The 27,016-nt window shown below is 37.7% G+C and overlaps 1 protein-coding gene and 1 pseudogene across 3 annotated transcripts; both read right to left on the bottom strand.

The window, feature by feature from the left end:
- Window positions 1-493: 493 nt before the first annotated feature.
- Window positions 494-4,037, bottom strand: LOC127166673 (E3 ubiquitin-protein ligase RBBP6-like; annotated as a pseudogene).
- Window positions 2,913-26,650, bottom strand: kdm4aa (lysine (K)-specific demethylase 4A, genome duplicate a). 3 transcript variants are annotated; one of them, XM_051111362.1, is made up of 23 exons: window positions 26,521-26,638; window positions 25,992-26,203; window positions 24,480-24,639; window positions 24,202-24,377; window positions 23,419-23,533; window positions 23,109-23,302; window positions 22,428-22,477; window positions 22,236-22,339; window positions 22,010-22,147; window positions 21,524-21,918; window positions 19,788-19,963; window positions 17,322-19,708; window positions 15,948-16,038; window positions 14,443-14,624; window positions 14,141-14,336; window positions 12,753-12,829; window positions 12,010-12,065; window positions 9,739-9,847; window positions 9,245-9,433; window positions 6,868-7,038; window positions 6,374-6,493; window positions 6,207-6,299; window positions 2,913-4,343 (listed from the first exon to the last, which is right to left on the bottom strand). In XM_051111362.1, exons 3-23 carry the CDS (start codon window positions 24,624-24,626, stop codon window positions 4,206-4,208), a joined length of 5,304 nt encoding a protein of 1,767 aa, XP_050967319.1. In that variant the 5' UTR covers window positions 24,627-24,639; window positions 25,992-26,203; window positions 26,521-26,638; the 3' UTR covers window positions 2,913-4,205. The 3 variants fall into 3 exon arrangements, with proteins under 3 accessions (XP_050967319.1, XP_050967318.1, XP_050967320.1); XM_051111361.1 differs by lacking the exon at window positions 25,992-26,203 and having other exon boundaries at window positions 26,521-26,650; XM_051111363.1 differs by lacking the exon at window positions 25,992-26,203 and having other exon boundaries at window positions 19,788-19,960; window positions 26,521-26,650.
- Between the last annotated feature and the right edge of the window lie 366 nt (window positions 26,651-27,016).

The following is a 27,016-nucleotide window of genomic DNA, read 5'->3' as shown; positions in this document are numbered from 1 at the left end:
TGGTTTGGATGCATAGATCTGGTTCCATTCCTAAAATGATGCACCTCCTGTGTGAGAAAGAAGCATGAAACAGTTCTAAAGATGCAGAAGATCTACACGAACTACAAGAAGAAAGCTCTTACTTGACGCAAAACAGTGTTTGCAGTTAAACTGTCAAGAAAAACATCTGTCTGCAGGTTGAACAAGCGTGTCCGTCAGACTCCAGCGAACACGTTCTGATACCTGAGACCGGAAGATTATCAAAAACAGCTTGTTTGTTTCAGACTCATGTTTAGATCAGTAGCTGCTCCTGCAGCAGGGAATCATCACAGCATCAGTCAGCAGATCCTTCGAGATCAGACACAGCAGCACGGCAGGATCGGATGATGTTGAAAATGAGGATGAATGCTCATCCTGGGGTGAGAAAGACAGCTTCTCTTTCTTTCCAGTCGCATAGGCCTCACTAAACATAATTCAGACACAAAAAGACTTTAACAAACACACAAGACAAAGCAGAGTAAACTCACGCATCTATACTGGGAATGACATATTTCAAGACTCCCTTTCTGTCCGGATCATCCATGTCCACCAGGAAACTGTGAGGAATCCCTGTGCATTTCTGTATGCGTTTATGAGGAGCAAAACTTCTATCCTGTGAATTCATGAGTGACATTCAAACTCAGACTAACGGGAAACAGGAGCTGTGATCTCTCAAAGGCCAGTTACCCCATTGGTCGGGCAGTTTTTAATGTGATGTCCAGGAATCCCACAGCGGAAACAAATGTAGTTTGGAGGAAGCAGTCCGACCAGCTTGTCAGAATCATGAGCATCTCTCATATATCACAGATTCAGAGCCTGTCAGTGTCTGAGCACTCACCTGCTGGAATAATAGCACAAACTGGACTGGAACATCACAGCTTTGAGTTTGTCCTCCTCTGATGCATTTGCCTCAGCCAGATTCTTAGTCTGTTTCACAGGCATTTGCATGTTTTAATGCTTATCATTGTCATTGTGGGATTTCTGCTTAAGCAACTGTACATTGTGTTTTGATGTTCAGCACTTTTTGTCTTTATTATGACACTTCAAATGCATTTGCTGAAGTTCATTATAGTGCAGCAGAGTGTATTTCTCACTGATTTCAAAACCTTCAGAAGCAGAACCAGTGAAACTGGTGAAGAATCCCCAACCTGCTGCTGAAATAAACATGGACATACTGTAAGGACGTTTTAACTCTGTGGCGAAACACAAGGCTTATTTAGGACAATAGTGAGGTCAGTCTGTCTAGAGGTTTGAGTTTGGAGACAAGAAACATGAACAAGATACAAAGAGACAGAAACCCAATATGAATGAACACGCCGGGCCTTGAACATAAGAGAATAATAGTTTTATGGTATAACACTGCAGTAATTACACAGCAAATGCGGATTATTCATACAGAAAATATAAGGTAAAATTGTACAATAGTGCATAAAGAACGAAGATATTATTTAAAACTGGACAGTGGAATTGGGCTTACCTTCGGTTCGCAACAAGCAAATATTTTTTTCTTGACAGTTTAATCAAAAACAGTGTAACATTATAAAACATAATGTTTATGTTTTTATCTGTAATATACTGTAGGAGCCAGTCAACGATCGTCCATATGTCAGAGTACAAAAATAAACATAAGAAACCTTTCCAAATAGAGTTAAACATGAAGATATGCAAACACTTTTCTACATACTGAAGATCCACATGATGGTTCAGGCCGATTACTGCAAACAGCAAAGAATTCAAATGACTAAAATGCCAATGACAGACTGATAATTCTTTATATTATATCTAAATGATATAAGTTGTGTTCATTTCACATGACTTACTTGCCAAATCTTTTGTTTGAGGATTTCAAAAGCAGGGATTCGTCTGACGATGACGGACGTTTGTTGGGAATGAGCGCTTCATCATCAGTGTATTCTGACATCAAAAACACCCATAAAACCATTAGTTTCACTCACCTTCATTGGTTTGTGCGCTGTTGATCTGCAGGTCACAGAGCTTCAGTCTCTCCCGCCTCATAATTTGTAGTTTTAACTCTCTCAGAGTGATGCGAAGGCCTTAAATGCGATCTTGTCGTGAGTTTACTTACTTCGAAACTTTTTAAACAATTAAATTTTCACACTCTATTCATATAATCTATGAAAATCCGTTCTCCAAACCGCTTGTGGCTTTTGCACAGTAATGCAAAAATGTGTTGTATTTTTGTAAACAACGTCTGTATCACTTATCTATGTAGAACACAATTTATATAGCTGTATTAACATTTATCAGTCAATGATATAAAGAGTAATAAACTATAAAACAGGAAATAATCTCCCATTTAGTTATTTATTAATTCTGCTACATTATTCCTTTAATGTATTATTATTACAACGTGTGATGTGTGGTTTTATTTTTTTGTATGCAAAATCATATTTCCACGTGTTCTAAATATTGTTTTTAAATAAACAAACCAATAAAAATGAGTTGTAGGGTGTGTTCAAACATGGTTCACTTGGTTGTTTGGAGCAGGCCAAAGATGAAACTGATAAATATTATCAACAATCTTGAATTCTTACAGAAAACTGTTGACTTTTTACTTTGCGATAAAAAATTATGACAACTGCTTTTTTAAAACACTTTTTTTTTGAAACTCTGCTACATTATCCCTTTAATTATTACTGTTGTCGACAATGCCGTTCTTAAAGAGTATTCTTGATTATTTGTGTTGTGTTGGTTTTGGTTGCTGGTGGTAACCAAATTCTGTGGTTTTATCAGCCAGAAGTGAAAGTATTACTGAAATATTTCCAGAGAAATAAAATGCAAAACATTTTTTTAAATCAGTAAATCTAGTTACTGTTGTTTAATGCAGTAAATGTGGAATGTGCATGAAAAAAGACCCCAGTATAAGAAACATGTCAGCTCACATCTTTTACTGATGCACATTAATGATTTTTACAAAATACATGTATGGAAGTCCTAGAGCCTCTGCATTCAGAAGTGCAGTGAGAACGAGGCTCATGTTTAAAAGCAACGCAAGAGGCAGAAGAAACGTGCCGAAAGCTCAAGATCTCTTAAATTAACTACATACAACTCTATCTCACAGTATATGAACATTAAACATGTATTATAAAACAAAGCAATAAAATAGGCTTCTTGATAGAAAAAATCTTTTATAATTTTCTTTCTTTTTTTTTTTTAATAGTGAAGATTAGCCCTATCTATCTATCGAACAACTGAAGGACTGCAACAACCTTATACTTTCTCCAAACGCCGTTGGTTAGGCGGCCCAAACGACGGCCTCCTCAGCTTTCAGAAGTGCATTTCGGTCTCTAGAGCTTGGCTACTGCAAGGACAAAGATGACAATTCATAAAAGTACAGCTGAGAAGTGCAAAAATAGCTTATTAAAACCGTGGGGCTTCTGATAAAATGTTGACAGCAGTAAGAAGCTACATTAATAGAAACGTCTGAATGAAAGTGTATTGAACCAGAGTGCAAGGCAGGGCTTGAACAGCTGTGAAAGTGAGATCCTTGGCATTTCGCTATCAACGCGATCCTCTTTCCAAAAACAGAACTCATGGAACTCATATTGCAAAATTGACTTTTGTAAAGCACCAGTAATAAATAGGCTTGTAAAAAAAATGACTCAAAGACACGCTGAATTCATTATGTTCCAAATAATGTACAATATTCAGGATCTCAACTGCACAATTTACGACAGTGTAGATCTTAAAAAAAGGAGATCCGCATCCGCAAAATGGCGATGGCACCTCCGTTCGGTAAAATACGGGTAGAAACAGCACCCTCGATTAAGTCCAATAAATTAATGCGATTTGATAAAAGTAGATATTTTATGAAATGGAGATTACAAATAATCTGTATCAAACAAATGTGATTTAGAACGACTCCATGAACTCGATGTTTATGCTGATGTGTTTCTAGGGCGTTTGTGGCACAGTTTCACAGCACCGAGGTTAACAGGGTAAAGCTGCATTCTCTGAGAAAGACACTGTGAAACACCCTGCCTCCACTCCAGACCCATATATCAGAACAGACGGCCGAGCGAGGGCTAGTAATAGTCCACCGAGGAGTGGCCAAACCCATCCAGGTCTCCGACCCCTGCGAACTGAACGCTACTGACATTGGCAGGGTGTGCTGGAGTTGCTGGATGAGTGCTGGTGGTGTCGGGTGAAGGCCGTGTCAACGCCGGCTACTCCATGATGGCTCGGTAGATGACGGGCTCGATATAGTCGCCTCTGTACCTGGAGTTGATCACTCTCTGTCTCTTGCTCTCCTGGACCTTCTTCTCTCCAAACATGCCATCAAAACGCATGTCTGATGCCTTAGACTGAATCACACAAAAACAGTGCATTAGTGCATTACCCACTTTCTCCAGAAGTTTTTTTTTTTTTCATTTTTCCTACAAGGATTTAAAGTAACCATTAAAGGAGAAGTCCACTTCCAAAACAAAGATTCACATTTAATGTACTCACCCCCCTGTCATCCAAAATGTTCATGTCTTTCTTTCTTCAGTCGTAAAGAAATTATGTTTTTTGAGGAAAACATTTCTGCATTTTTCTATATATAATGGACTGATACGGTGCCCCGATTTTTGAACTTCCAAAATGCAGTTTAAATGCGGCCTCAAACAATCCCAAATGCGGTTGTAAATGATCCCAGCCGAGAAAGAAGGGTCTTATCTAGCAAAACGATCGGTTATTTTCATTAAAAAAATACAATTTAAATACTTTTTAATGCCAAACGCTCGTCTTGCCTTTCTCTCCCTGAACTCTGTGCATTCTGGCTCAAGACAGTTAGGGTATGTTGAAAAACTCCAATCGTATTTTCTCCCTCAACTTCAAAAATCATTTCGAAATCATCCTACATCGCTGCAGAAGTACCGACACAGTCTTTGCAAAGTGAACGTGCAAAGAAGATCCAACACCCTTAACAAAAAAGGTAAAACAGCGATATAGGATGATTTTGAAGTTGAGGGAGAACATGAGATGGGAGTTTTTCGACATACGCTAACTGTCATGAACCGGAACAAAAACAGTCCAGGCAGAGTAAGACAAGACGAGAGTTTGGCATTAAAAAGTATATAAATTTTTATTAAAATAACTAATCGTTACGCTAGATAAGACCCTTTTTTCTCGGCTGAGATCGTTTACAACCGCTTTTGGGATCATTTGAAGCTGCAGTTCAAAATCGGGGCACCATATCAGTCCATTATATGGAGAAAAATGCTGAAATGTTTTCCTCAAAAAACATAATTTCTTTTTACGACTGAAGAAAAAAAGACATGAACATCTTGGATGACAAGGGGTAAGTAAATTATTTGTAAATTGTTGTTCTGGAAGTGGACTTCTCCTTTAAAGCATTATAAGCCATGAACCAAACCAATCATCTATGAGGTAATTTACAACATTACAAACTTTGTTTCGAAGTATTTAAAAACCTAAAAAAACTGTAAGACTGTGTGCTTAACAGCTTTAATGAAGGAAAGAACATTTTGAAATAAATTCTGAGCTTGTTTTTTTCCTGCAAATGGTACACTAGAGACAGCTGCGGTGGGCTACATTGAACAGGATGTGCGCTGTGAGACGTGCAAAGTGCTTCATAGTGTGTGCTTCCACCCACAGTCGTTTCAGTGTTTTACTGTGGATAAGTTTTCGTTTATGCCGATTGAAATGCAGTACGTATTAGATGCACGAAACTCGCATACTGACACTTTCACATGCACTTTATGTTTGTCGCTCACAGCTGAGGTTAACTGCACTTTTATGGCACTTTCACGATACACGATACATTCAGTTATGTTTTTAGAACAAGACAAAACATCTGATATGTTGAAATAGATCTGTGCATTAGTGTAAATTCAGCCTATTAAAGCTGCCACTATCTGAGATGTCATCAGTAATAATCAATCAGCAATAATGCTGAGGAAAAAAAGAATTATGATTGTCTGTAAACTTTCAGGTACTTAAAGCACTCTCAGATACTGAAAGTACTTTTGGTTTAGCACTTATAATTGACTGAAGAAAATGAATTAATTTTTACTTCCAAACAACTATATATGCAGAAAATACTGAATTATTAATTGTATTTGACAAGCTAAGCAACTACGGAGTACGGTCATCACATCCATTTTCTTATTTATTTATTTAAGTTAAGTATATTTACTTGCAATGTCCCTAATATACGAACTCACCAGACGAGATTTAACTCTCTTGGGCAGCTCTTCATCTAGGGTGTAGACGTCATCTCTCTTAGCAGTCAGCTGTGATCCATCCTCAAACTCCACCTGAGAAGAAGCAGTGATTTACTAAAAGCCTAAATGCAGACTGAACGGCCTGACCTGTTCTCTTAGACGTTTACCTGGTACATCTGAATGACGTGAGCTGCTACGAATTTGGCTCCATAGACAAGACCGTCTGTCCATCTGACCTGAACCACTTCACCCTGCGGTGGCGGACCCAGCTGAGCACAGTCTCGGTTCTACACGAAACCATCAAATATACAACATCTTAAATGCACAATATTTTGGCTCAGTTAAGTGCTTTTGAGATAGAAATGAATACTTTTAAATCTAGGATAATCTAGGATGCATTAAATTGATCAATAGTGGCTATAAAGACATTTATAATTTTAATAAAGATTTCTGTTTTAAATATATGCTGTTCTTTTGAACATTCTATTCATCAAAGAATACTGAAAAATGTGTCAGTTTCCACAAAAATATAAGCTTCCCAAAATTCCCTGATACTTACAAGTTTTCCATCCCATTGATAATTAGATAATCTATTTAAAACTGTAGTTAAATGCACCTACAATAAACTTCTGTAGAGAAGAGACCAAATGTCACGTCTTACCACAATGTCCTCTGGGAAAAGGTTATCGCTGAAGGAGCCATCGTCAAAGTTGACCTCATAAAATGTCTCTTTTGTCAGCTGTATGACTTCACACTGGTAGTAACGTCCGTTTTTGTGCTTGCAGATGACCTTCTGACCCACGCTGAGCTCTCTCATGGCTGCTTTATTACGCTGCAGAGGAAAAAGAAAAATCACTCATCACAGCAGCAACAAACGTGATGCTAGGAGCACTTTAGGAGTTCTCTTTAGGAGCACTTGTGCTTCTAACTTAAAACATTTGGGAGCACAGTCAGAATTTCATGAGCACCTTGTAATCAATAAGCTAAAAATCTGATGAAAAAATGTGCCTTCCTATTACGAGGTGATATTTGACACCTTAAAGTGATTTACAGGGGAATTTTGTTTTTACATTTGTAATGGCACTTTTTTTTTTAACTTTATTAAAAGTGTGTCATCTTTTATGTCAATTTTTTTAAATATATTTTTAAAGCTTTTCATCTTTCTAATTAAAACAACAGAATAAAAATAAGAATAATGAATAAGTTATCAATCAAATGAAATCCGTATTAACAAAATTAATTTGTACTACAGTGGTGGCACAGAAGAACACCAGAGTGGCTTGTAGCTGTATTTTGAGACGTTTAATGAGGCTCAGAGGTGGCATGAGTGCAATCAAATTCATACACTCATGTTGAGATTAATGTTTTAAATATAAAATTCTGGATACAGAAATATTAAATGATTTAAATAACTGAAAAGATACTTTAAAAATAAAAATAAAACTGCCAGGTGGCAGCAAGTCACTGATTTAATTACCGAATCGTCCATTTGATTCGTTCAAACAGCTGAGTCATTCAGGAATAAAGTAAGTGGCTGTCTTTATGAATGGGAATTTGAATCATTGACTCACTAGATTTGTTGAAAATGCACATTCATTTATAAACTAAACAATGCTGTGTTTGAATGGAGATCCGCAGCGGCTTGGATGTGACATGTTTTAGACTATTTTGATGACGAAATGATGCAATAGTGTTAATAGTCAGACAAGGTAAGTCACTTAATATTAACTTCTTGAATATTTAACTTGTATTAAAACAATATCTCATTTACAAACTCCCTTAAAAATCATTAAAAGCTGTCACTCATCGTTCATAATCTCACAAAGTTCAATTATAATCAACAAAGCTATCTACAATGCACAATGAATCTCTTATTTATGCTCTTTCTACACTTTGTTTATGAAAGGATTCGTGAGATATGTCTGTGATACATTGCTCAGTGTTGCAGAAACACATAGAAACCTTTGAAGCTCCTCTCAGCGCAAACACAAATAAGCTGATCGGGTCCCTCGCACATGGTGCTCCTAAATATTTTTTCACAGTCGCACGCAGTCTTCAGTCGCAAATGCGAGTAAAATGTTTGCACTGCAGAGCCCTGAATAGGGCTGCTCAAAAACATATATTCACGATAATTATTTGCCATTATTGTCATTTTTACATTTTATCAGAATTAATGCACTTTCACAAAAGCACAAATCAAGAGAAAGTCAACTTGCATGCTTTGCTTGCAGATTTAATTGCACAAACAAACTTGCTAAATTGCACTTTTATTTGAGCAGATTATCTTATCAGAGATCGCAAAACTCCACTTTACAAGTTTGCCGGTGCTTTCAGCTCACGTTAGCACTTCTTTCGTAATGTGGAGAGAATGTGATTAAACATTTTCACTACAAATAACCAGCGGGCAAATATTGCACAGTGATGATGTTTAACAAATTGTGAGAAGCAGAAACTGTGATCATGATTAAAATACGATTTAACATGCAGCCCTAATTTTCAACAAGTGTAAATAAAAGTGATGCGCTATTTGCATCTGAGCGAAGGTGGGGAGTCTTTGAGTGCACATTATGCAAATGTACACTGTTGTAAATGTCCTATTTTTAAATTGTGGTTTGGAGAAAGAAAATGCTATGCATGCTCTGTTCTATTTGCATGAAAAGGAAACGGGAAAGGGAAACAGGAAGACACGTTTGGGCTAACTTGTACAGCCACCTGTAGCAGCCACACCCATTACAGTGCAACTTTTAACGTAGTGACGGTGCTTTAAAAGGTTCTTCACAGCGATGCCATAGAAGAACTATTTTTGGTTCCACAAAGAACCATTCAGTCAAAGGTTCATTGAAGAACCATCTATTTCTTACCTTTTTATAATCTGAAGAACCTTCTCTCGCCACAAAGAACCTTTGTGAAACAGAAAGGTTCTTCAAATGTTAAAGGTTTTTTATGGAACCATTTAGACAGGAAAGGTTCTTCTATGGCATCGTGAAGCACCTTTATTTTTAAGAGTGTATGTGTTGCATTATCACAGAGTGCAATACCTCAGATTGTACCGGCCCTTTGTGGCGGCAACAGGTGACGTAGACGACGAAGGGCCAGTCGTCCGGGTGCATGATGACACCGGCGGCCTGTGCGCAGGTCGGGTGATATGAGGTCGGGCAGCGACCATGAGAGCACTGCACACAACAGCCCAACGTTTTCTTCATCCGCCGTTTGCAGTAGTAGCATTTCTGTAAGCACATTCAAGTAAGATTAGCTCACAGGAAGTCAGCTCAGAGGAAGTGGGACAGGAGAAAAGGGCCCTGAATGCAGATATAAATAACACTGGGCCTGCATACACCAAAGCACTTTCAGTAAACGTCAACATCCTGAAGCGAAACGTGCCGTTCTCTTGCACTAACGATGTTTGCAATCGTTCGTGCAATCAATCGCTTGCACGACCAGGTTTGGTGTGTGGCCACATCTTTGAGTGAAATGGTGCTATTTGAAAGGTTTGTACACTGCATGTTTTCTAGAAAAGGGAACAGAAACTTACTAGCTTGAATCTCTGTAAGGGAATGCCGCTCAGATCCACAGGTGATCGCTCAGCGATGTTCACAAAGCGAGCTTCCAGCACTGCCACCGCACACAGGACGTGAACCCATCTGCACATGAAGACACATGTTAGGAACTTGGGATGATGCATACAACATTAACCGATCCTGAAGAAACCAGCAGGATGAATCTCACAAAACCTCTCAAGATCATTTCCAAGTCACATTTCACAGCAGAATCAAAACATACAAATAAGCAATTCTATTTTGCATTTAGGAAATGGGACATTGTTTTCACGACAGTAAAATACATTTCCTTCCTGAATTACTGGAATTTTTTTTTGTTTTACCTTTGAGCCATTTTGTAATTATCATAGGTGCTTTTGCACTGGAGGAACATTTCATAGCTCTTTTGACTATCGACGGAAATACCCGCTTTCTGACGTGTTCGCACCACAGGAACTGGGAATGATTTTAGTTATAGAAATACCTTTGAGAGGAGACTAAATTAGCTCTTACTCGAGAGTAAGATCTAACCTAACACAATAGGAACTACCCGTGACATAAGTGTAAGTTGACTGGGCGAACGTATTCTGTTTAAAACACCACAGTCTTCCATTTACATATTTTCTCCACAAACTAACTCCACAAACATGGAAAACAGTGATAGATGGACTGACACTGAAATCCAGGTACTTTCCACCCACCACTTGTTGAAATTGACTAGTTCTAGTTGAGTTCCTATAACTTCCCAGTGTGAAAGCCCCTAATTATTCTCTGTGATGGTTCTTCTTACTTTTTTTTGTGTTGGTACTCAGTGTTGGGGGTAACGTAGTTACGTAATCAGATTACTTTTTCAAGTAACTAGTAAAGTAATGCATTACTTTTTATTTTACAAGAAAATATCTGAGTTACTTTTTATAAATAAGTAACGCCAGTTACTTTGTTTTACCACTGACTGAATGACAGCTCTCCTGTCACCATGTTGAGAGAAATCGGGAGTAAATGCAGAGGCAAACTCAGAATATGCTGCAAACCTGCAATAATATGTTAAATAACATATATATATCCTTTATGTATTTAATCCCATTGTATTAACTAATGTTTTTGCTGCTGACCTTTAATGATCCAATTCATCCATACTAACAAGCAAAAATTACTTTAGACTAACATTTTAAAGTAACATTTGTGCTTCAGTTCTGAAGAGTGTTGAACTTTCATCTCATGTGTTCTACTATACAGGCGTGAATTCACATTTCCTTCAGCCTAAGGCTTGTAAAGGGTTTTTATGTTTACCAAAAATAGAACTTTTTATATTAAAAACAAACAAGTAAGCCAGCCCAGATTTAAAAAGTAAAGCAAAAAGTAATGTAACAGATTACTTTACATAAAAAGTAACTAAGTAGCGTAATTGGTTACTTGTTTAGGGAATAAAGCAGCAATATTGTAATGCATTACTTTTAAAAGTAACTTTCCCCAACACTGCTCCTTAACCACAATTTCTATTCAACCATACTAATAAGCAAAAATTACTTTAGACTAACATTTTAAACTAACATTTGTGCTTCATTTTTTTATTGCTGAAGAGTGTTGAACTGTTCTACTGTACAGACGTGAATTCACATTACCTTCAGCCTAAGGCTTGTTTATTTCACTTGTGGTATATATTTTTGGTTTGCCAAAAATAAAACTTTTTTATATTAAAAACTAACAAGCAAGCCAGCCCAGATTTAAAAAGTAACACAAAAGTAATGCAAAAGTGACGTAACGCATTACTTTACATAAAAAGTAACTAAGTAGCGCAATTAGTTACTTTTTAAATTAGTAACGCAATATTGTAATGCATTACTTTTAAAAAGTAACTTTCCCCAACACTGGTTGTACTACAATAATCAATGTATTATCGACTAATGACAGTTTGGGAGGCAAATAAGCTACGTCAAAATAGAAGAAAAAGACAAAATTTTGATTAATAAAAATATGCATAATTTTCTTTAAGCAAAATTACATTTCCTATTTCTTTCTTTTGATGATGAGATGAATAACACCCAGAAATTCCTGAGGGGTTTTTGTGAAACTCACCTGGCAAGCCACTGAATGATTGCTGTGGTCTCAAACCAGAATTGTGTAATGAGTGAGATTACATAGAAACAAAAGGTTCTTGTTTGTCTAAAGCACACAAAATCCACAAAAACACACTTCTAACAATTTTAGATGTGGGTAAGTGGGTCAGGGGTCAGTCCTGCCCTCTAGTGGACGTTCGTTATACTTACTTGCCATTATTGGCTCTGTGCAACGCTCCGCCTCTTAATGAACACAGACAGCAACTCTGTCAAAAATCACAGATTGCATCATCATCAGTTTACAAAACAATTTACTATGTCAATTAACGGAGGGATGAAAGGCTGTCATATGTTTTATGCAGGTGCACAGTAGCCCAAAAATGATTCGGACACTTAAGCCAGACTTAAAGCAGAAACAAGCAAAACATTTCACTAATAGACGATTAGGTGTTGTATACTGTTGCGACTCATATTTCAAACTGGTGTTCATGTATGGTACATATGAAGAGTATATTTGCAGAAACAGATAACACTGTTTTTAAAAATCATGTTTTTTATTATGTTATCATGTTTTTATTGCGTAAGTTAGCTGTATTTTTTAGCTATTTTTTATTTAATCAAAATAGTCCAAATGCAGTGTGATTGAGATTAATTGAAATGCACAATGAAAAAACATGATTTTTGAAAATTGTTAAAAACGGAGTTATCTGTTTTTGCAAATGATCTCTTCATGTATTTTTGTACATTTTAAAGCTTGACAGCCCTGATCACTGTCTGCTTTCATTGTATGGTAATGCAGAAACTCTAACAAGTGAAAATGTCAAAGAAAGCCATATGGACTTTTCTAACAACATGCGAGTGAGTCAATGAGCACAGAATTTCTGTTTGAACTATTTCTGTACGTGTATTCTGTATGTTTTTGGGCCACTATATGAGAAGAAGTTTTGGTGTACCTCAGTGAGGGCGTTGGCTTTACAGCGGGCACATTTCCAGTCTTTGGAAACTTTTGCTGGAGCCACACCGTAACAACCTAGAACAAACAGCACAAATTAAACAGACCTCTGATTATTCAAACACACCCTTTATTGGAACACGATGTTGGAAACTATGATGAGATTTCTCATTTGTCCTCAGCATCATCACGGGTGCATCTTGGGATGCTTTTCAAACAGTACTGAAGAAATTCACATTTATGCGGGACACTTCGTCCCTAATTGCATATTTTCTTAGAAAAGTTTAATTTAAGGCATCATAATGGAAAGATGTTACATTCAAGTTCATGTTATAACCAGACAAACTGCACTACCGTTTGTGGTCAGTAACATTTAAAATGCTTTTGAAAGTCTCATCAAGGCTGCATTTATTTGATCAAAAATACAGTAAAATTTTAAAATATTATTACAGTTTAAAAAACTATTTTCTATTTAAATATATTTTAAAATGCAATTAATTTCTGAGATGCAAAGCTGAATTTTCAGCAACATTAATCTAGTCTTCAGTGTCACATGATAAATCTGTAGTAAGATTATAAATGTCACTTTTTTGCATCTTTGTGGAAAATAAAAATATTATTTTCTTTCAAAAAAAAAAAATCTGACTACAAACAGTGTTGGGTGTCACTAGTTACTAAATAATTAGTTACTGTGATTTAATGACTTTTTCCTTGGAAAGGTAAAGTAAGGGATTACTCTTTTTTTCCTGTAACTGAATTACAGTTACTTCTTATGTAATTGAACTTCTTATGTAACTGAATACTGTGTATAGTCAGTAGAAAGTTTATATACAATACAATAGTGGATTTAACATCAAAATTTAAAGTCTACTCTTAAAATGCATGCTATTATGTACCATTCTCACTTTAAATACTTTGGTAAGTTAATAAGAAAATTGGTAACACTTTAGTGTCCAATTATTACTATTAACTAGTTGGTTACTTGCATGAATATCACTGGGATATTGGCCTTTTATTATTACTTAAAAAGCACATATTAATGTCTTATTCTGCAAGACCTTATTCTAAATCCTCAATCCTACCCAATTCTTAAACTTAACAACTACTTTACTAAGTATTATTAAGGAGTAATTAGGAGTATATTGATGTTTCATGTCTATTTTTGTATTATTAACTTGTCGAGGTTTATATAGGATTTAGAAAGTAATTAGTAATAAGTAATTAAACACTTTTTGGAGAGAGTAATTTGTACAGTAATCTAATTACACTGTTAAAGTTACCCAACCTTGATTACAAACTGACTCCCTTTTTAATCAGGCATCACAAACAGATAGTCCACGAGGGAACAAACCAGTACTGTGATAGTCTAGGTTGTCTGTCAGTACTCACTAGTGTGCACACGGACACTGCACAGGGAGCAGCTGATGAGCAGACTGGTGCCGTCTTCCTCCAGGTGCGGAGTGGACGGCTGAGCATCTGCGCTGTCCTCTGTGGTGGTGGTGAAACATCTTTCTGGAATCAGAGGCTTGGTCCTCATCTGACCCCCAGGCAGTACCACGGCCGGCTCGCTCTCGCCCCCTTCAGACTGAATGCAAACACATGAACAGGAAAGCACAGGAAGTGTCAGACAGTTGAAATACTCCAGAGACAGGAAAGAGATAAACACAGATCTGTGAAACAGGCCGGCGTACCCGCTGATGTGCCTGGAAGAGCGCGCACACAGCGCAGTACGGAGGCCGCAGGCCCATCTCTCTGTTGTATTCTCTCTCTCTTTCTGGATTATACGGTCTGTTCTGCCACAGCTGGGCCAAAGGTCGCGCCCAGGCCTCTCCGTCCAGCCCGTCCTCCTCTGACGCAGCCTGATCCTGCAGCTCTGCACATGCACACACAATCAATCATATTATAACAGTCTTTATTCAGAAGATGCTTTTGCAATGTGATTTATAATATAATATAACTTTGTATTCCAGTTAATGCCGCAGTGGTGACTGCAAGTGAAGCATTCATAGGGTAACTTCCTGAAGAGTCAAACAGTGACTGTATGGAACATTTCATCATTGTTCTGTTTGAGTAACCAAACATAGCAACAAGGACTAAACTAACTGCACTGAGTTCAGAGAAGGACTGTCATTTTGCACAATGTGCAAACATTTGTCATTCTGTTTGGTGGTGCTTGTGTACAGAGATTACGCACTTCACACACTTCTGACGTATTTTAGACTACAAAGATTATTCTGTGAAAAATTATGTGGGGCGGACTTCATTTTAGTCATCAGGCACTCATACACACACACACAAACACACAGATGGTCACAGAAATCTCAGTACTTTGCAAACTATAAACTTTTGCAAACTTTTGTTTTTCAACTATATATATGTATATATTTGTGACCTACTCATATATTGTATGGGTCAAAATTATACATTTTTCTTAATGCCAAAAATCATTAAGTAAAGATCATGTTCCAGTAAGATATTTTGTAAATTTCCTATTGTAAATATATCAAAACTTTATTTTTGATTAGTGATATGCATTGCTAAGAACTTCATTTGGACAACTTAAAAGATGATTTTCTCAATATTTTGATTTTTTTTTACCCTCAGATTCCAGATTTTCAAATCTTGTCCTATATTGTCCTATCCTAACAAACCATACATATTTATTTAGCATATTTATTCAGCCTATTCATTCAGCTTTCAAATGTGTAAAAGTCAATATAGAAAAATGTACCCTTAAGACTGCTTTTGTGGTCCAGCGTTATAAATACATATATCTATATCTATATCTATATATATATATATATATATATATATATATATATATACACCAATTATATAACAGAAGTTTGCAAAGTACTGAAATTTTAGTGACCATCTGTAAGCAGTACATTGATCATATAAAAGTGGTCCTTTACACAACTGACAGATTACACGTAATATAGCATTATTTATATACTGTTAATGTATATATTAATATTTTAATTAGCCTTTATTTTGATATTTGCGATATTTAAATTTTAGTTTGATTTTGTTGTGCTTTTGTAATTTTCATTATTATTTTTAAAAATATATTTAGTTTTGTTTGTTGCAAATTTTCAAGTTTAAGTTTTTAACCTAATATCTTAATTCTTTATTTCAATTACTGAAAATGATTTTTAATCATTTTAGTTTTAGTTAACAATAACAACAAACTGACCTTCGTCACTGATGCTGTCCTTCATCAGAGGATGGTGCCTGGGGAGTCTGGGAAGTCTGTGCTGAGCTTCCACTGGATGTTCGACTTCTTTCTGCAGGACAACACAAATTCACACTCATTACACACAGTCACACATACAAAATACAACAAGGTTTCTCAAACAGGAGCTCGCGAACCCTCTAGTGATTTATGATGGAACTGCAGTGGCATTGTGATGATGTGACAGAAATACCCAATTAAATTAGGAAAAAAACAAGTAAATAATCATGGATGGATTCAGAACACTGTTTGTTGTGCAAATTAGCATCTTCACCAACCACCCACAATTTCAAAGCTAAATGCACAGAAATGCATTTACTGTTGCTGTTGTTGCTGAGCATTTTAACTAAGTTATTTCCATTCTTTTCAGCACTCTCCCTTCCGTGTAAATTAGACTTATTATATTATTATATTGCCCGGAGCGATTAGAATCACACTTACTCCTGCCCCTGGAAAGCAGGTGGTACACAAACTATTAAGAGAGATGTTTATGCACATCATTAATTGGTGGCAAGAGTTATTCATCAGATGATGAAAAGTGCTGCAAGCAGGCAAATATCCAGATGTGTGATGCAGTTGAGTGCGATTTCATCATTTTAAATAGCTGGGACTATGGCAGTAAAGTGATGCTGTACAGTAACAGCATAGTTTGCAAGGATGATGCAGTCTACTGCATCTCTACAATCTACACCAGAGCCATTCAAAAAGGAGAAATACATCCAGCAATAATTTTGTGTATATATAATAATTTTACATTTATATAATAAAGGAATGAATGGAATGAGTCCTAAAACATTCTGGTTCCATCGTCAATGTATTATTTTGAATGGGTTTTTGGTTAAATTCATAAAAATAAAGTGTGTGGTGAACAACACAAGCTCAAGATATTTTCACGTTTTATTTAACGACATGAAATACATCTGCACTACTTTACTTGTCTTGACAAATACTGTTGTTAACAAGTGTCTAAATGGGACTACAAAGGCTGACAGGGTCATTAAATGGCACTTTGCCGAACGGGAAACTCTAGCCACTTTTACAGACTAATCACACTCTTGCAAACTACTCTAACTCAAAACTGATGGAAGCTTATTGATAGCGACTGTGGTGTAGTTTATTATAGCCTAACTTTAGCTTTTTATCTTTGGTGACTGTATTTGGGCTTTGAAATAAAAGTTGTTTATTTGTGATTATCATGATGAACAAAACATCAAGGAATCATAACCTTTTCTTGGTCAAAGCTTATTTTCCAAAAGCCAGTGGAAACATACTATTAGCTTCTTGTCAAGGAAACCAGGGTGAGCAAACTTACAGGCTCAGATGGCACATACGCACCTTGCTGTCCTCTTGAGACTCGCTGTCAGAGTCGCTGTCTCTGTCTCTTTCATGCCGGATGCGTGGCTCGAGATCGCTGTAATCTCCTTTAGCGTAGCTGTGGACGTGCAGCACCTCCGCGGGGCTCAGCGTTCTCTGGAAGATGTGCTGGACTGCAGGCGGACACACCTGAGTGCCGCCCGCTGACGCAGAGCGATACCGTGATTCGCTGACCTTAAGGTTGATGGCGCTGCCGCTGGGTTCAATGATGGCATCATACGTGTGGGCGGAGTAAACGCTAGGTTCGTGTTTAGGGCCAACGGTGATGTTGCTAGGTGTAGTGATGACATCATATGTGTGGGCAGAGTTAATGGTGGGCTTGTGTTCAAGGCTGATGGTGATGTTGGTGAGTTCTGGTTGGACATCACAGATGTAGGCGGAGTTAATGTTGGGTTCGGGTTCAGGGTTGACGGTGATGCTGCTGGGTTCTGCGGTGACATCACAGGCGTGGGTGGAGTTAACGGCATATTCATGTTTAGGGCTGATGGTGATGTTGCCGAGTTCTGGTTGGATATCACCGGTGAGGGCGGAGTTAATGCCGTGCTCGTGTTTAGGGCTGATGGTGATGTCACTGAATTCATGGGTGACATCGCAGGTGTGGGCGGAGTTAACACTGGGTTCGTATTTAGTGTCGAGGGTGATGTTGCCGAGTTCTGGTTGGATATCACCGGTGAGGGCGGAGTTAATGCTGGGTTCGTGTTCAGCCCTGATAGTGACGTCGGTGTGTTCTGGTTGGGCATCAAAGGTGTGGGCGGAGCTAAAGCTCAGTTCGTGTTCAGCGCTGATGGTGTTGTCAATGGGCTCTGATTGGACATCAAGGCTATGGCCGGAGCTAATGCTGGGTTCATTTTCAGTGTTGATAATGTTGTCGCTGGGTTCTAAGTTGACATCACAGCTGTGGGCGGAGCTTATGCTGGGTTCATGTTCAATGCTGACAGTGATGTCGGTGGGTTCTGGTTGGACATCACAGTTGTGGGCGGAGCTAATGCTGGGTTCGTTTTCAGCGCTGACGGTGATGTCGGTGGGTTCAACTTGGGCATCACAGCTGTGGGCGGAGCTTAAGCTTGGTTCATGTTCAGTGTTGATGATGTTGTTGCTGGAATCTAGTTTGACATCACAGCTGTGGGCGGAGCTAATGCTGGGTTTGTTTTCATCACTCACAGTGATGTCGGTGGGTTCTGGTTCAGCATCACAGCTGTGGGCAGAGCTTATGCTGGGTTCGTGTTCAGAGCTGATGGTTATGTCGCTGGGTGCTGGTTGGACATCACAGCTGTGGGCGGAGTTAATGCTGGATTCGTTTTCAGCACTGGCAGTGCTGTCGCTGGGTTCTAGTTGGACATCACAGCTGTGGGCGGAGCTTATGCTGGGCTCATGGTCAGCGCTGATGGTATTGTTGCTGGGTTCTAATTGGATATCAAGGCTGTGGGCAGAGCTTATGCTGGGTTCATGTTCAGCGTTGACAGTGATGTCAGTGGGTTCTGGTTGGGCATCACAGCTGTGGGCGGAGCTTATGGTGGGTTCGTGTTCAGCGTTGACAGTGATGTCAGTGGGCTCTGGTTGGGCATCACAGCTGTGGGCGGAGCTTATGCTGGGTTCATGTTCAGCGTTGACAGTGATGTCAGTGGGTTCTGGTTGGGCATCACAGCTGGGGGCGGAGCTTATGCTGGGTTCGTGTTCAGGGCTGGCGGTGATGTCAGTGGGTTCTGTGATGACATCACAGCTGTGGGTGGGGCTAACATTGGGTTCATGTTTGGGGCTGATGGAGATGTTGCTGAGCTTTGGTTGGGGATCACAGCTGTGGGTGGAGTTAATGCCGGGCTCTTGGTTTGGGCTGACCGTGATGTCGCTGGGTTCTGGTTGGACATCATGGGGGTGGGAGGAGTTAATGCCAGGCTCACCTGGACTAGGGATGATGGTATTTATAGTGCTGTCACTGGGTTCTGCAAAGACATCACAGGTGTGGGTGGAGTTAATGCCGTGGACAGAGGAGATACTGCTGGTTACAGATATGACAGGGATGTCACTCTGCTGGGCATCAGTGAGGTCACCGTTTGGAGTGATGTCATCAGGCTTGCTTTGGACATCACAGCTCTGAGTGACGTGTTCGGACTGAGAGGCAATATCACTGTTTGGAGCCTCATCAGCAATGCTGTTTGTGGATTGTGAGGATGAGGTGACGTCGCTGGGTTCAAAGGGAGTGACGTCATCTCTTTGCTGCGTTGTAATGTCACTGCTGGAGGTGGGGTTTGATGCCAAGAGCTCCACCTCCATACAGGGAGGGGCTTGATTCTCTTGCTGCTGTGGAGGGGGCGTGTCTGTCTCCATCGTCTCCTCAGCTTGCACATCACCTGTAGAAAACACAATGGTTGTTTCAGTATTTTTATTACAGCATCGCCTATGTATCATTTGCTGTATATGAGGCTGTACCTGGGTCAGTGGAGATGGATTGTTCATTCTTGTTGTCTGTCTCAGTCTGGCTGAGTTTGGCTTTCTTCTTCTCGACTTCCTCCTCTTGTTCTACCTTCACTTGATTGTCTTTTTTTGCTTCATTGTCACTGCTGGGTCTGAGCCGCTTCTGCGCCACATTCTGCTTTGGACTGCTACTGAATGAAAAGAAAGAAAATCACAGGATTAAAAAAAAAAATTAATTCATAAACCATCACAACTGTGCTCTAAGCAAGAGATGTAGCCCTCAGGAGAAGCGAGACAAATTGTGTTATGGCATAAAAATGAAACACCATGTTTATAGTACATTTAGTGCTAGAAGACAATTACTGAAAGACAAAATGCATTATGCATTAAATTTTCAACTAAACTTTACTTTTCATTTTTTTTAGATTTTTAGTTTTCTAGTCAGGTACTATATCTGATAGCACATCCTTCAAAGGTGTTTACTTTAGCTCAGTGTTATTTCAGTATTAATTTATAGTATTTTAAGTATTTTAAACTCCACTTCCAGAACAACAATTCACAAATAATGTACTCACCCCCTTGTCATCCAAGATGTTCATGTCTTTCTGACTTCATTCGTGAAGAAATTATGGTTTTTGAAGAAAACATTTCAGGATTTTTCTCCATATAATGGACTTCATTGGTGCCCTGATTTTGAACTTCTAAAATGTAGTTTAAATGCAGCTTCAAAGGGCTCTAAACGATCCCAGCCGAGGAAGAAGTGTCTTATGTAGTGAAATGATTGGTCATTTTTTTCGGAAATTTTTTAAGAATACTTTTCAAGCACAAAAGCTTGTGTAGCACAGGCTCTGGGATGCGTGTTCATGACGGTACGTACTATTGAATCACATTAAAAGGTCACGCGGAACTACAGACCCGGTGTTTACAAAGTGAACGCACAAAGACTAAGAAAGTGCAAGTAAGTTTGTAAATGATGTTTACAAAAAAAAAAGGTTCAACGATGTCCTCCTCTCAAGTTGTGGGAGAAAATAAGATGGAGTTTTTCGCCATACTCAGTACACAGACGATGAACTTAGATGTGATTCGTAGTAGTGATGGGAAGTTTGGATCAAACAGGTGAACTAATTCCAGTACGATAAGACCCTTCTTCCTCGGCTGGGATCGTTTAGAGCCGTTTGAAGCTGCATTTAAACTACATTTTGGAAGTTCAAAATTGGGGCACCAATGAAGTCCATTATATGGAGAAAAATCCTCAAACGCTTTCCTCAAAAACCATCATTTCTTTATGATTGAAGACAGAAAGACATGAACATCTTGGATGGCAAGGGGGTGAGTACATTATTGGTAAATTGTTGTTCTGGAAGTGGACTTCTCCTTTAATAATATTTTAAATACATAATGTGTTTTTGTCATTTTTATTGTTTTTTTTTTTTTTTTTAATTCATTTATATTTAACTTTTACTTTTTAATTCAGCTTTAGTAATTTTAGAACATTGAATGAAGACCTTTGGGTTTATGAATGTACTTGACAAGAGTTTTTTCCCCCTTAAGAAAAGTTCCTTCTATGTCCATAAAGTTGTGCTTTGGTTAGATTTGTATAGTAACTTGTAATAGCCAAAAAACGTTTGGAATTATGCGACTTGAGTGCTTCACATTCACAACACACTATGCCATCGACTGCACCACAGACTCAAGGCAAACCAAACTCCCATCAGCATCTGAGACAGAGATCGCAAAAACTTTTTACACACCTGTTGATCTGCTCTGAAGTGCTGCTTGGTTCTTCATCACTAACGGGCTTCTTTCCCTCTACCTCCAGACCTCCTTTCTCCTTTGCACCATCTGTTTCACTTTTCAACGTTTCGGTTTTGCCCTCCTCTCCACCATCCTTGTTTGCTTTCTGCTCCTCTCCAGTCTCCGTTTCTCCTCTTTTCTTCTCTGTTTCTGCTTTGCTGCTATCACTGAGCTCTCCTGTCTCATTCTCTGTTTTTCCATCTGTCAGAAACTCTGCCGCCTCTGGCGGGAGCTTTGAGTGGTCAATGGGCGCATTGTCTTTTCCTGCTTTCCAAAGCTTATAGCGTTCTGGCTGGAACTTGCGAACAAACAGATCCATGGATATCTTCACCATATCCTTCCGGCAGGAACACTGAGAAAGAGACGCACATCAATAAACAAAAACATACCTGCGGTGCCATACTTTTGATCTAAATAGTCAAAACCGAGGTGAAATAACGTACTAATGTTGCCAGCTTTCCATAATCGATCCAGCGCTGGGTGGCGAAGTTGGTGGATTCTGCACAGTTGAAACCATGGTTAAAACCAGCATGATATCCATACGGGAAGGTCACAATGAACTGGCCTGCTTCCTGTGTGACCTGATGAATAAAGCAGAAAGAAGTCAAATCGTGAGATAAAATCAGCAATGACATGATGAGATGAGATGATAAAAATCAAGTAACTGACCTTCTCAAAGGGTATTCCATACTTCCTCAGAATTGACGGTGAAATTAAAGTCATTTTGTGTCGCAGGAAGGCTTCGCAGCTTTGGGCACTTCCAGGAAAAAATCCTGCATGAATGAAAATGAAACTAGTACTGAGTAAATGAGCAGCTGAAGTAGACAGTACTAATGGCATGTTTTCAGAACGCCCCTGTACCTCTAGCAAGACGCTCCAGTCGTTTCCCATGTTCTGGAGGCACAATGTACCTGCAGAAGAGCCAGTTTTCATTTCAAGACCAAGTAAAAATGCGTTTAAAATCACTTTAGGAAAGTAAGAAGAATATTAGAGTCAGTAAGCTTTTTTAAGTTGAAAAAAAGTCTCATTTGCTTATCAAGGCTGCATTTATTTTATCAAAAATACAATAAAAACTGCAATATTGTGAAATTTTATTATAATTTAAAACAACTGCTTTCTGTTTTCATATATTTTAAAATGTAATTTATGTAATCTAAGAAATTTTCAGCATCATTTACTCTAGTCTTCAGTGTCACATGATCCTTCAGAAATCATTTTAATATGCTGATTTGCTTTCTCAAGAAACTGCTTCGTATTTTTGTAAAAGCGTGATAAATTGTTTTTAGGATTCTTCGATGAATAGAAAGTATTATGAAGACTTTATAAAGTAAAGTCATTATAAAGTCACTTTTGTCCAATGTAATGCATCCTTGCTAAACATAGCAATTTCCAAAAAAACAAAAAGGAATGACAGTGAATATAAACAAATGAGCTTGCTGTTTAAATGAACCTGCTGAAAAGTCTCAGCTGAGAAAAAAAAGTCTCAATGCTGACCAAAAACAAGATTTGTTACATTCCTATTTTTACAAGTTGTGACATTACCAGGACTTGGGTTCTCCAAAGTGAAGGTAGTTGATGCTGTAGAGATCCATGTCCTCTGTGTGCCAGGCGAACGTGCTTTTCCACATCCCAAAATAAAGATATGGAGTGTTTACTCCTTTGATTGTGATTCCGCTCTCTCTTTCCACCGTGTCCAAAATAGTGTTCAGATGGCCGATATTCCACTCCGTCACATCCTGTATACAGTCACATACATATTTGGAATCATTGCACAGCACTGTTATCCTCACACTGTAAACAATGGTTGTAAATAGTGAAAAATATTTCATTAAAAAAAGGGCAGATTACTCACAGAATCGTAGAGGGTTCCACTGATATCTGCCCCATATAGTGGAGGATTGAATGTTAAATTCTTCCAGTATTTCCTCTCTAGTTCATCAAAATCAGCATATCTGGGATTACAGAACCTACAGTCGAGTGAGGGAACTGTTTTATTGTGGTGACAGTCAACATGAAAAGACATTCTGAATGCATCAACTTGATGTATTCTAGAGTGAAATAAAATATACAATGGAAGCCAGGATAGCATTAGATAATATAATGTTTCTCTGTTTAATCAGACTTACACTACCATTCAAAAGTCTGGGGTCAGTGCTTTTTCGAGTTAGTACTTTTGAATTTTCTATTAATCTAAGAATCATGAAAATAATATACCACCATTTTCACAAACATATAAAGTAGCACCACTGATAATGATAATAAGAAATGTTTCTGGAGCAGCAAATCAGCATATTAAAATGATTTCTGAAGGATCATGTGACACTGAAGACTGGAGTAATGATGCTGAAAATTTAGCTTTGCATCACAGGAATAAATGACATTTTAAAATATATGAAAATAGAAAGCAGTTATTTTAAATTGTAACATTATTTCACAATATTACAGTTTTTCCTCTATTTTTTGATCAAACAAATGCAGACCCCAAACTTCTGAATAGCAATGTAGTTATATCAGCAAAAAAGAAAAAGTCACATCACAGGTGGAGAATGTTATTATTACTTTAAAATAATGTGCACTGATTAATTAAACTACATAATAACACCAGAAGAAGCTAATTATGGTTAATTCCGCTCACTTGTCTGTGTTGGCAGTTTTGCGGAACTCGCGGACGGTCATTGGCTTCTTCTGGATGTTGTACTGAGTGAAGAGACCTGATTGGCCAGTGACCACCTGCTGAATAGGGGCGGGAATCACCAGGTCATCAATGTCGTCATATGTGCGCCGAGGCTTCCAGTCCTTTGGTGGCACCACCTGACAACAAGCACATCAGTGAGCCATGCAAACTTTCATCCAGAACACCAAAATAAAGTCTGTCACAGCATTTTGAGCTGAATGAAAATCTTATACACTAACCTTAGCCATCCCGGCTCTGTGAGCTCCCTGCGACTCCATATATGCAATGTATCTGTTGAAGTCTTTGAACTCCTCTTTTGTGGGATGAAAGGTCATGATCTTGGTGACAGGACTCTGGGAGCTTTGAGAGACCGAGTCTGAAGCCATTCTGCCACTTGGACTGTAAGAAAAATAGGAAGATGAACAAAACAAAACAAAATATGTAACAACATACTCATGCATTAGTTTTTTTTTTTTTTTGGAAAAACAATCACACTACAGGAACAAAGACTAATACCATCTATTACTTTTTTATTACAATGAGTGTTTTCTTACACCACAAAACATCAGCTAACCAACTAATAAACATGTAAACCACCACAATCATTACAACTACCACTACTAGGCAATTTAGACAATTTGGTTATACTACATTTTAGACACATATATAATTATGCTAATTTAAACTGATTCAAAATATTTGGATAAGGTAAAAATAAAGCTATTCAGTTCAAATTATTTAAAGAAAATAATTTAAAAAAGCTCAGTTTCAAAAAAGTATTTAATTACTAATAATTAAACATTATTATTATTTTTTTTTTAATTAAATAAATTATTAAACATAAATAATTGGGACCCTGGATGACAAAACCAGTCATAAGGGTCTTTTTTTAAATTGATATTTATACTTCATCTGAAAGTTGAAAAAATAAGCTTTCCAGGACAATATTTGGCCAAGATACAACTATTTGAAAATCTAGAATCTGAGGTTGAGGTTAAAAATAATAATAATAATAATATTAATAATAAAGAAAACAGAAAATTGCCTGTCAAAATTAAGTTCTTAGCAATGCATATTACTAATCAAAAATGAAGTTTTGATATATATTTACAGTAGGAAATTTACAAAATATCTTCATGGAACATGATCTTTACTTAATATCCTAATGATTTTTGCCATAAAATTTTTCACTGATAATTTTGACCCATGCAACGTATTTTTGGCTATTGCCACAAATATATTCACGCTACTTAAGACTGGTTTTGTGGTCCAGGGTCACAATTAATTATAATACAAATTAAGAATTAATAAATAATAATAATAATAATTAATTTGCACAAAAGCATACATTTTTAATTATAAATATTTTAAGGATTATATTTAAATATAATTATAAACAATAATAATAGGCATACTTGCCAGAAACACAGATAACCAATAATAATAAAAATAAGGACAGAAAGTATAAATAATTGCAACCTGTTGGAGCAATTAAATACAAAAAATTCAAGTAAAAAAGATTGATTACAGCACATTGATTGCAGTTAATATTGATTTAAACAGGAAAAATTTGACTAAAACTAACTTTGATGACACGTTCATAGACTTTACTGACAGAAATACTTAACTTTACTTAATGAACCATTTTAATCAAATTAACTTTTTTATATTATAAACCACACGCAACTTTGTATACAGAATTGCATTAGTTTATTCAAGCACGCAGTATATAATAAAAAACATGAACCTACTGTAGCGTTTAATAACTGTTGTGATGATGGATATTGAAGCACCTGTAAACTCACACTAGCATGCTAGCTTACATTAGCCTGATAAACACATCATAGCTAATCATTCAGAGAGTTTCATGAGAAAGCATCATATCCATGAATGTGTCATGATCTCATCATTATCTTCTGCTCAGGACCACTGAAAGTTTTGACCCCGAAATTTCTCAAACTCACTGCAAAAAACAACAACAAACACACACTGACGGCTAAAGGCGCTCAAATCAACACAAACTTACTCCTGTCACACATACACACCGCTTCAGCTCAACACACACACGCTCATATCCACTCACGCAGTGTAATTAACGGCTTTTTATAGTGTATAACTGTGTTATTACATGAATTATTGATCCGCTCCAAACTTTGATGAGCCTAGTGGCTAACTACTGTAAACACCGACATTCACACACTAAAACACACATCGAATCACTCCACACGTATTAAAAAATCAGGAATATGTGTCAGGAGAGGGCGAGACGAGTTTACTCACGGGTGTCGCGGGCTCAGCTAAGGGGTCTTGAGGGCGCAACTCAGAAAAACAGTGCAGAAAAAGACGACTGCAGATCAGACATGTCCTCCATTAGAGTGCAGCACGACTGCGCATGCGCACCCACTGTTTACAAAGATGGAAGAAGGCGTTCCCCTGTTTGCGCCCCCTAATCAACTCACTCCACATGAACACGATGGGGCCATATAGATACATGCAAAATTCACTCCGTTTGAAAGATATGGGGTCCTACAATATGCATTTTAGATATATAATCATCACCAGTCAGGGCTCATACAGTCTACACGTGCTTTACATAGTATATGAATATTTTATAGCTCAGTTGTATTTAGATAAACAATGATACAGATGCAGAGTAGAATGTGAGTAGATAGTTCCCATCATTTTGAGGTAAATGTGTTCGGAAGTCAGAAAAATCTGTGTAATTTTTAAGGAACGTCACAAACACCTTTTTTCTGCAACTAAGCACATTTTTGGG

This window comes from Labeo rohita, chromosome 6 (genome assembly GCF_022985175.1).
Source record: "Labeo rohita strain BAU-BD-2019 chromosome 6, IGBB_LRoh.1.0, whole genome shotgun sequence".
Classification (NCBI taxonomy): domain Eukaryota; kingdom Metazoa; phylum Chordata; class Actinopteri; order Cypriniformes; family Cyprinidae; genus Labeo; species Labeo rohita.
The sequence above is the reverse complement of the archived record's forward strand: the minus strand, read 5'-3'. Positions and strand labels throughout refer to the sequence as shown.